This window comes from Trichechus manatus, unplaced genomic scaffold (genome assembly GCF_000243295.1).
Source record: "Trichechus manatus latirostris isolate Lorelei unplaced genomic scaffold, TriManLat1.0 scaffold00039, whole genome shotgun sequence".
In the NCBI taxonomy this organism is placed as follows: Eukaryota; Metazoa; Chordata; class Mammalia; order Sirenia; family Trichechidae; genus Trichechus; species Trichechus manatus.
This window is the reverse complement of record NW_004443975.1, coordinates 6,008,339-6,019,947: the sequence shown is the minus strand read 5'-3', so window position 1 is coordinate 6,019,947 and position 11,609 is coordinate 6,008,339. Positions and strand designations below refer to the sequence as shown.

Here is an 11,609-nt window from a genome sequence, read left to right as displayed (position 1 = left end):
GGCTGTCTAAACTCAGCAGTAGATAGATGTGGCAGTCTGTTTCCATAAAGATTACAACCTTGGAAATCCTACTCTGTCCAACAGCGTCGCTATGAGTCGGAGTCAACTCAACAGCAGTGAGTTTAGGCGGGCATGGGTCTAAACTTAGCAAAAACATATTAACTTTAACAGTAACGGATGTTACTTCTTAGGTGGAATTTGTGGTGTGTGTATGTGTGTTTACACTGGTGGAGGTAGTGATTGTGATGTCAGTCACACCACTGTGGCTCATGTTTATGAACCAGCATTCATATATATATATACATATATATATACACACACACACACACACACACATACACACATATATATAAAACCAGAATTTGTCACCATGCCAAACGAGGCTCTTGGATCGAGGTTTAGCTATTAATACAAACTGTGAAATTATAACCCAGGAATCTAACTGGTATTTTCTGATTTTGCAACAAGTTTTGTGAACCACATTTTGTTTCATGTATCATAAAAGAAGCTGCTTGGAAATTGTATTATCAGATATTCCATATAATTCCACTAGGGCTTTAAGACTCTCTTTTACTTTATGTTTCTGATATTCATTTTATTTAATTTAAAAGCTGAATTTTATATTTGAAATTTAAAAATGAAATACCCATTCTTCAATGGCTCCGTTGGAAAATACTGTTTTCTCCTTAGAATTGTATATATGGCAGGCTTCTGTCCCAAAGCGGTGAATTGCTTGGTAAGTATTATGGAATTCTGTAAAAACAAAATAAGTATTTTCTTTTTACTTTTTTAATACCAAAATTATTCTGAAATTTTAGCATGATATATTGAATTTTTAGGTAAGACATTTATAAATTTAACATGATTTCAGGATTCAGCTTTGTTGTTTCCTAGCATAAAACCTCCTCCACATTAGAACTCTACAAATTATAAATAATTCATAATAAGGTTTCAACTTATCAAAAAATACCATGCACAATCAGAATCCTCAGTAAACTGAGACTACTGGCTTTGTTTTGTTTTTTCGAATAAAAACCAAAACCCATTGCTGCAAGTCAATTCCGACTCAACTCATAGCGATCCTATAGGACAGAGCAGAACTGCCCCATAGGGTTTCCAAAGAGCAGCTGGTGGATTCAAACTGCTGACCTTTTGGTTAGCAGCCGAGCTCTTAGCCACTGTGCCACCAAGGAGCCTTTAAATAAATATCCTTAGATTTAATCTCAGTGAATTGCATAATAGAGTTTCTATATCTAATCTGTTAGAATTCTTTCTACATAAAGCCTGCCTTCAAAATGACGTATTCTTTCAAGACAGAAATCAAGTGATTTCTGGAGACTTTAAGAAAAACTGTCTTTGTATCTAGCTAGATCTGATATGCTCCCTCCTTTTCTCATAGATATAAGAAGTTTAATTAAGCTGGAATTATTCCTAAAAAGGTATTTTTAGAATAGCGACAACTGTGTCATTATGGAGAATTTCTAGAATAAAAAATCAGAAGCCTTTTTAGATAATGAGGGCCAGTCGAGAATTTCATAGCTTCCTTCTGCCCTGATTCTCCAACAACGCTCTTGTTGGATTTCTTAGAAATTTGTCAACCACACACAAAGGAACATTTGAGATTGCTATGATGAGTGTCAGAAAGGGCATAGTCAATGGGGCTGTGGGATTGTCTAATAAGGGAACCTAGCCTATTTTGGGGAGAAGTAATGATAGAGAAGGCCTTCCAGAAGAATTCACATTTAACTATTTTGATAGCGAAATATAGGTTTGCCTGGCAAATACTTAATAAATAATAGATATTTTTATTTTGTTTTTGAAAATCTTACTATTCAGAATTTTAAGTACATGTACCTTTCATATAACTGCAGAGGAAAAGATTAAATGAAGAATTCTTTATGAAAGAAAGAACAAGATGGAAATAAAATATAATACACAAAACAGGGATCACAATAGAGGGTCCTGGACAGAGCTGGAGATAAATGTAGAACAAAATTCTAACTCATGAAAAAAGACCAGACTTACTGGTCTGACAGAGACTGGAGAAACCCCAAGAATATGGCCCACAGCCACCATTTTAACTCAGTACTGAAGTCACTCCTGAGGTTTAGCCTTCAGCCAAAGATTAGACAGGCCTATAAAACAACACTAGTTGTTTATAAATTCTCATTAGTTCAATGAGAAACTAATTTGCTAACCAAAAGGTTGGCAGTTCAAATCCACCAGCCGCTCCTTGGAAACCCTGTGGGGCAGTTCTACTCTGTCCTATAGGGTCGCTATGAGTTGGAATTGACTCAACGGCACACAGCAATTTGCTCTGTAAACCTGCCTCTAAAGCACAATAAAATAAAATGAAATGAAATAAAAAGATTAGACAAAGACCAAATATAAATACACAACTCATACAAGATGATAGAAAAAAAGACAGACCAAGAATAACTTAACACAGTCATGTAAAAAAGCTTAAAGACATATTCTTCCATTAAGAAGATAATTCATGGTCATTAAGGATAATTTTATAAATATAGAAAAAGTTACCACATAGAAATTATCAAAAAGATAAAAACCACATTTAATATATGTTCCCCAGATTTACCAAATGTAGGCTACTGTTATGTATTCATAATCATAAAGTACATGCAATTTTAATTATGCCCATTTATGACCAATAAGAATTTATCATGTTATTACAGTCTATATAAACATCATTTTTAATGACTGCATGATATTTCATTAAGGTTGTCAGCAGTTCCTTAACATTCCTCTAGTGGACATTTAGGAGTTTATCTTTTCACTATTGTAAATATTGCCATGTTTTTGTTGTTGTTAGATGCCATTGAGTGGGTTCTGACTCATAGCAACCCTGTGTACAACAGAATGAAATATTGCCCCGTCCTGCACCATTCTCAAAATTGTTGCTGTGTTTGAGTCCATTGTTGTAGTCACTGTTTCAATCCATCTCATTGAGCGTCTTCCTCTTTTTTGGTGACCCCACAGTTTACCAACATGATGTCCTTCTCCAGGGACTGATCCCTCCGGATAACGTGTCCAAAGTAAGTGAGACGATGTCTCACCATTCTCACTTCTAAGGAGCACTCTGGCTGTACTTCTTGCAAGACAGATTTGTTCGTTCTTCTGTCAGTCCGTGGTATATTCAATATTCTTCGCCAACACCATAATTTACAGGTGTCAATTCTTTGGTCTTCCTTATTCACTGTCAAGCTTTCACATGCATATGAGGTGATTGAAAATACTATGGCTTGGGTCAGGTGTACCTTAGTCCTCAAGGTGACATCTTTGCTTTTTAACAATTTAAAAAGGTCTTTTGCAGCAGGTTTGCTCAATGCAATATGTTGTTTGATTTCTTGACTGCTGCTTCTATGGGCATTGATTGTAGATCCAAGTAAAATGAAATCCTTGACAACTTCAATGTTTTCGTTTATCATGATGTTGCTTATTGGTCCAGTTGTGAGGATTTTTGTTTTCTTTATGTTGAGGTGCCATCCATATTGAAGGCTGTAGTCTTTCTTCCTCATCAGTAAGTGCTTCAAGTCCTCTTCACTTTCAGCAAGCAAGGTTGTGTTATCTGCCTATCACAGGTTGTTAATGAGTCTTCTTCTAATCTTGATATTGCTCTTCCTCATAAAGTCCAGCTTCTTGGATTATTTGCTCAGCACACAGACTGAGTAAGTATGATGAAAGAATACAACCCTGACAAACACCTTTCCGGATTTAAACCACACAATATCCCTTTGTTTTATTCAAATGAGCTGCCTCTCGGTCTATGTACAGTTTCCTCATAAGCACAATTAAGTGTTCTGGAATTCCCATTCTTTGCAAAGTTATCCATAATTTGTTATGATCCACACAGTCGAATGCCTTTGCATAGTTGATTAAACACAGTTTACCAACTGTTGCATCTTTCTGGTATTCTCTGCTTTTAGCCAAGATTCATCTGATGTCAGCAATGATATCCCTCTTTCCACGTCGTATTCTGAATCCAGCTTGAATTTCTGGCAGTTCCTGGTCAACGTTACCACTGCAACCATTTTTGAATGATCTTCAGCAAAATTTTACTTGCATGTGATGTTAATGATATTGTTTGATGATTTCTGCATTCTTTTGGATCAACTTTCTTTGGAATAGGCACAAATATGGATCTCTTCCAGTTGGTTGGCCAGTATTGGTAATTTTTGTCTTCCCTCTTTTTTTTTTCCTTCAGTCTCCCCAGTTTCTTGGTATAGATGAGTGAGTGCTTCCAGCATTGCATCCATTTGTTGAAACATGTAAATTAGTATTCTGTCAATTCCTAGAGCCTTGTTTTTGCCAGTGCCTTCAATGCATCTTGGACTTCTTCCTTCAATACCATTGGTGCTTGATCACATACTACCTTCTGAAATGGTTGAGTGTCAACAATTCTTTTCAGTACAGTGACTCTCTGCATTTCTTCCATCTTCTCTTGATTCTTCCTGCATTGTTCAATATTTTGCCCATAGATTCTCCCAATATTGCAACTAAAGCCTTGAATTTTTTCCTCAGTTCTTTCAGCTTGAGAAATGCCAAGTGTGTTCTTCCCTTTTGGTTTTCTAACTCCAGGCTTTTGCACATTTAATTACAATGCTTTATTTTGTCTGCTTGAAGACTCTTATTATTATTGCCATAGACATCATTAAATATACAGCCTTTTCTACATGGTTGTACATATTGTTAAATATAATAAACATATTTCTGTTTGTCTTACCTGATTTTTCAGCAGCATTTAATGCAGTGGAGTGATCTAGGCCTAGTGATTCCTCTTTAGAAAATTTTCAATTACTAATTCAATTTCATTAATAGGACTATTAATAATATCTATTTCATGTCAGGTGAGTTGTGGTACTTTGTGTTTTTGATGAATTGATCGACTTCATCTAAGTTGTCAAATTTATATACGTAGAGTTGTTTATAGTATCCTTTTATTGCCTTTTTAATGTCTGTGACATCTGTAGTAATACATTCTCAATATTGGTAATTTTTGTCATTTTTTTTCAGTCTTGCTAAAGGTTTTTGAATTTTGTTGATGTTTTCAAAGAACCAGCTTTTTGTTTCATTGATTTTTTTTTCTTTTTTCTATCTTATTTACTTCTGATCTGTATTACTGCCTTGTTTGTTTTATGTTTATCTTATTCTTCTTTCTCTTGTTTTTTGAAGTGATAAATTAAATTATGAATTTGAGGTCGTTTGTCTTTTCTAATATAAGCATTTGGTGCTATAAATTTCCCTCTCACTACTGCTTTGGCTGCATCACACAGATTGTGATATGCTGTATTTTAATTTTAAATTAGTTCAGCATTTTTTGTTTCAATTGATACATCTTTGACATATGAATTATTTGGCAGTGTGTTGTTTAATTTCCAAGTGTTTGGAAATTTTCTGGTTGTCTTTGTTTTATTGATTTCAAGTTTGATTCCATTATGGCCAGATAACATATTTTTGAATGATTTAAATTTTCGTACATTTGTTAAAGGTTGTTTTATGACCCATAATATGATCTATCTTGGTGACTGTCCCATGTGCACTTGAAAAGAATGTGTATTCTGCTGCTGTTGGATGGTGTATTCTGTGACTGCCGATTAGGTCCCATGGTTTGATGGCATTGTTCAGTTCTTCTATATCCTTACTGACTATATTTTTAGTGGTTCTTTCAATTACTGTGGCTATTGAAGCGCCCAAAGGTAATTGTGGATTTGTCTATTTTCACTTAGTTCTGTCAGGTCTTTTTTCATTTTTAAATTTTTTATTTTGAAAGAATTATAAATTCACAGGAAGTTGTAAAGATAGTATAAGAAATTTCATGTACCCCTCACAAAGTGTCTCCAAGGGTTGTATCTTACATAACTGTAGAACAATATAAAAACCAGGAGGTTGACACCCCTTTACTCTCTTCCATTTATAATATAGTTGTCTCACATATTTCCTCTACGTACATTGAGAACCTCCTAAGACAGTGCTATGATGTTTTGCTTAAACTATCAAACATAATTTAGAAAAAATTCAAGAGAAGAAAACATAATTGTATTTATCCATATTTTTACACTTTTCATTGTTCTTTCTTCCTATTTGATGTTCCAACTTTTCCTGTTTTACCATTTCCCTTCTGTTTAAATAACTTTAAGTATCCATTCTTTTAGGGTAGGCCTGCTGGCTACAAACTCTCTTAGTTTTCTTTCATCTGTGAATGTATTGACTGTACCTTCATTCCTGAAGGATATTTTTGCTGGGTACAGAATCCCGTGTTGACAGTTTTTTTCTTTCAGAATTGAAAAATGTGGTACAACTACCTACTGGCTTCCATGATTTCTGTTGGGAAATCTACTGTTATTCAAATTGTTGTTCCCCTATAGGCAACACATTGTTTTTCTCTGGCTGCTTTTAAAACTTTGTTTTTGTCTTTAGTTTTCAGAAATTTGATTATGATGAATTTTGGCATGAATTTTTTTGGGTTTATATTGTTTGGGTTTCATTGGGCTTATCGAATCTGTAGATTTATGTCTTTTGACAATATTGGAAAATTTCAGTTATTATTTCTTTTGATACTTTTAAAATCAACCCTATTTCTCCTCTCTGTCTAGGACACCAATGACACAAATGTTTGATCTTTGTTATAGTTCCACAGATCCCTGAGGTTCTGCTCATTTTGTTTCAATTTCTTTTCTCTCTGTTGTTCAGACTGATTAATTTCTGTTGTTCTACTTCCAAATTCATTGATTCATTCTTTTAGACTCTCCATTCTGCTATTGCTCTCACCCATTGGTATTTGTTTTTTTGATTACTGTATTTTTAAGTTCTAAAATTTCCATTTGGTTTTTCATTATATTTCACTTATTTGCTGAGTCTATTTTTAAAAAGTTGCTCCAAGTGTACTTGTAATTACTTGTTGAAGCAGTTTTATGATAGCTGCCTTAAAATCCTTGCTTGGTAATTTCAACATCTGTGTCATCTTAGTATTGGTATCTGTTGACTGTATCTATTGGTATCTATTCAGATTTTCCTCTTAGTATGATAAGTAACTTTTGGACTATATTATGAACATTTTGAATGTTATGTCAGAAGACTCTGATTCCTATTTAAATCTTTTATTTAGGCAGGTATTCAACCTATTTAAGTTCGGAATGCATGTCCTGAATCACTTTTATGGATTGTGGTTCAAATATCAATTTAGTCTATAAAGCCTCTACAGTGCTATTTTGGTCTTCTCTACTTTTGTGTTACCCAGATTACAGGACTCCATCCCACAGTCTCCACAGTGCTGGCTGGGGATGGGAAACTGTTGCCTTGTTACTGAAGGGCAGGGGTTAAAATCAGAGTTCTGGCCACAGGATCCACAGAGAAAGGGCATTTTCTCACTGACTCCTTAATGCAGTGTGGGTTGATTTCAGAGTTCTGTCCTTTTGGCCACCCTTTTCCTGGTCCTTTGACTAGAGAGAGGAAGCTTTTTTTAGAAGTTGTTTTTTTCTGTGCCTGTGGCATTGTTGAGTTGCAGGCTTCTTTAGTACCCAGGCCAGCATATAGAGGAGGCAAGAAAAAACCCCAGGGAGCTCACTGCTTGGTTGTTCCTGCAATCTCAAGGTTTCTAGCCAGTCCACCTTCTTATCTCCACCTGCCGAAGTCTTCTGGTAGGTGACTTATGTATTTTGTCAAGGATTTTTTTGTTGTGACAGTAGTTGCAGGAGTAAAATGGAATGCACTTACTCCATCTACTCTGGAACGGAAAACCTTGACACAATATATTTTAAAACTATTTCCTCAGCTGCCATATGGAGAACAGATTATAAGAGTGAGGTTGAGTTGGGAGATTAAGACTAGTTAGGGGGCTATTGCTTGAGAAAGTAGATGATGGTGTCACTTATTGTGATGGTGAAGCTTGTGGGAAGAATAGGTTTTCAGGGAGATTAGGAATTTATATTTTATCCACGCTAGATATAACCTTTTCTTGTTGTTATGTGCCATCGAGTCAGTTCCGACTCACAGCAGCTCTATAGGACAGAGTAGAACTGCCCCATAGGGTTTCCAAGGAGCAGCTGGTGGATTCAAACTGCTGACCTTTTGGTTAGCAGCCCAGCTCTTAACCATTGTGCCACCAAAGCTCCAAAAATAACCTAGTGATCGGTATTTCCTGGTGACATGTCCAAAGTAAGCAAACTGAAGTCTCATCATGCTTCTAAGGAGAATTCTGGTTGTATTTCTTCTAAGACTGATTTGTTTGTTCTTCTGGCATTCACAGTATATTTGATATTCTTCACCAACACCACAATTTGAATACATCAATTCTTCTGTCTTCCTTTTTCATCTCCAGCTTTTGGATGCCTATGAGACAATTGAAAAGACTACGGCTTGGGTCAGGCACACCTTCATCAACAAGGTGACATATTTTCTTTTCAGAATTTTAAAGAGGATGTTTGCAGCAGATTTACCCAATGCAATATGTTGTTTGACTTCTTGACTGTTGCTTCCACAGGCATTGATTGTTGATCCAAGTAAAATAAAATCATTGACAACTTCAATTTCTTCACCATTTATCATAATGTCATTTATAAGTCCCATTTGTTAGGATTTTCATTTTCTTCACATTCAAGTATAATCCCCTGAAGGCTGTAGTCTTTGACCTTCATCAGTAAGTGCTTCAAGTCATTCTCATTTCCAGCAACGAGGTGGTGTCATCTGCATATCGCAGATTGTTAATGAGTCTTCCTCCAATCCTCATGCTGCATTCTTCTTCATATAGTTCAGCCTCTGAGATTATCTGTTCAACATACAGGCTGAATAAGTAAAGTGAAAAGATACAACCCTACTGCACACCTTTTCAATTCTAAACCATGCAGTATCCCCTTGTTATGTTCAAAGGTCTGCTTCTTGATCCATGTACAGGTTCCACATGAGCACAGTTAAGTGTTCTGGAATTCCCATTCTTCATCAGTTATTCATAATTTGTTATAATCCACACAGTCAAATGCCTTTGTGTAGTAAATAAAACACAGGTAAACATGTTTCTGGTATTCTCTGCTTTCTGCCAAGATCCATCTGACATCAGGAAAAGGGTCAGCAAAAATGAGGGAAAGCTTCAATGAGATGGATTGACACAATAGCTGAAACCATGGACTCAAACATACCAACAATCATGATGATGGTGCAGGACCAGGCAATGTTTTGTTCTGTTATACATAAGGTCACTATGAGCTGGAGCCCACTTGATGGCAATAACAACCCCAAGATAGAACCTGCTTATGACACATCTAAATAGGGCTGTCAGTGGTTAGTTGAACATAAGAGTGTAAAGGTAAAGGAAAAATACTTGCTTGAGATATAAATTTGGAAACCATTACCATATGACTGATACATAAGGCCATGTGAATGAGATCATCTGCAATGAAAATGCAAGAAAATTGTTTAAGTTTAGTAAAGGATTAAGTAAAAGAGAAAGAGTAGCAAATGAAGTAAGAGGAAAACCAGTATGTTTTAGTGTTCTGGAAGCTCTAAGAGGAGAGTGTTTCAAGAAAAAGAAAGTAGTTAAACATATTGAATTCTTCTAAGACTTGAGATGAGAACTGAGAAGGCTCCACTGGTTTTTATAACAACTTTTGGCTTGTTACTGGGCCTTAGTAGAGCTGAACGCTTAACCATGGGACACCAAGTCACCATGTGGCCTGAGCTGCCCATCATGAACGAGGGTTGTCTGACTCACAGAGTCGTAAAGTTGTAAGTACACAGCAGCACTCCATCATTAAATGGAAGTGATATATATGAGATCAGGCCTGAGCAGGACTTGAAGGTACAAATAAGTTGCATGAGGAAGTGGTCCAAATGCCCATGGTCTCCACTCCTGTCACATTACCTTCCATCTCCCAGTCTGCACCTATGGCTCCATGGGGAGTTCCTTATGATCAGTTGACTGAGGAAGAGGAAACTCATGCCTGGTCTACAGATGGTTCTTTGTGATATGCGGGCACCACTCGAAAGTGGACAGCGGCAGCACTACAGCCCCTTTCTGGGAACTCCCTGGAGGACAGTGGTGAAAAGAACTTTGAGCAGTGCACCTGGTTGTTCACTTTTCTTGGAAGGAGAAATGGCCAGATGTGTGACTGTATAGTGATTAATGGGCTGTGGCCAATAGTTTGGCTGGATGGTCAGGGACTTGGAAGGAACATGAGTAGAAAATTGGAGACAAGGAAGTATGGGGAAGAGGTATGTGGCTAGACCTCTCTGAATGAGCCAAAGAAATGAAGATATTTTTGTCTCATGAGAATACTCACTAAAGGGTGGCCTCAGCAGAGGAGGATTTTAACACTTAAGTGGATAGGATGACGTGTTCTGTGGAAACCAGTCATCCTCTTCCCCCAGCTACTCCCATCATTGCCCCATGGGCTCATGAACAAAGTAGCCATGGTGGCAGGGATGGAGTTTATGCACGGCTCAGCAACATGGACTTCCACTCACCAAGGCTGACTAGGCTACATCTACTGCTGAGTGCTTAATCTGCCAGCAGCAGAGATCAATCTTGAGTCCCCGATATGGCACCTTTCCTCAAAGTGATTAGCCAGCAACCTTGTAGCAGGTTGATTACAGTGGGTCCTTTCCATCATGGAAAGGGCAGAGTTTTGTTCTTATTGGGATAGACATTTATTCAGGATATGGATTTGCTTTCCCTGCACACAATGCTTCTGACAAAACTACCTTTTGTGGACTTACAGAATGCCTTATCCATCGTTATGGTATCCCACACAGCATCGCCTCTGATCAAGGGACTCATGTCACAGCAACTGAAGTGCAGCAGTGGGTCCACGCTCATGGAATTCACTGGTCTTACCATGTTCCCCATCATCCTGAAGCAGCTGGCTTGATAGAATGATGGAATGGCATTTTAAAGACAAAATTACAGTGCCAGCTAGGTGACAATACCTGGCAGGGTTGGGGCAATGTTCTCCAGGAGGCTGTATATGCTCTAAACCAGTGTCTAATATATGGTGCTGTTTCTCCCATAGCCAGGATTCATTAGTCCAGGAATCAAGGGGCAGAAATGGTAGTGGCACCACTCACTATTACCCCTAGTGAACCACTAGCAAAATTTTTGCTTCCTGTCCCCATGACCCTATGCTTACAAGTCCAGAGGTCTTAGTTCCAAAGGGAGGAATGCTTCCAGCTGGAGACATATCACTGATTCCATTGAACTGGAAGTTAAGAATGCCACCTCACCACTTGGGTTCCTTATGCCTCTGGTTATTCAACCGAATGCAGAGATTATCAAACAATATCATTAATATCACATGCAAGTAAAATTTTGCTGAAGATCATTCGAAAGGGGCCGCAGCAGTACATCGACAGGGAACTGCCAGAAATTCAAGCTGGATTCAGAAGAGGACACGGCACCAGAGATATCATTGCCGATATCAGGTGGATCCTGGCTGAAAGCAAAGAGTACCAGAAAGACACTTGCCTGTGTTTTATTGACTATGCAAAGGCATTCAACTACGTGGATCATAACAAATTATGGATAACATTGAGAAGAATGGGAATTCCAGAACACTTAATTGTGCTCATGAGGAACCCGTACATAAACCAAGAAGCAGTCATTC

At 37.4% G+C, this 11,609-nt stretch overlaps 1 protein-coding gene across 1 annotated transcript in view; it reads right to left on the bottom strand.

Moving 5' to 3' along the window:
* CATSPERE (catsper channel auxiliary subunit epsilon) overlaps positions 1 to 11,609 on the bottom strand; it is a 169,773-nt gene that overhangs the window by 123,203 nt on the left and 34,961 nt on the right. The window contains exon 8 of the mRNA XM_012555409.1: positions 647 to 753. Within this exon, the coding sequence (XP_012410863.1) occupies positions 647 to 753 (107 nt within the window). The remainder of the gene's footprint in view (positions 1 to 646; positions 754 to 11,609) is intronic.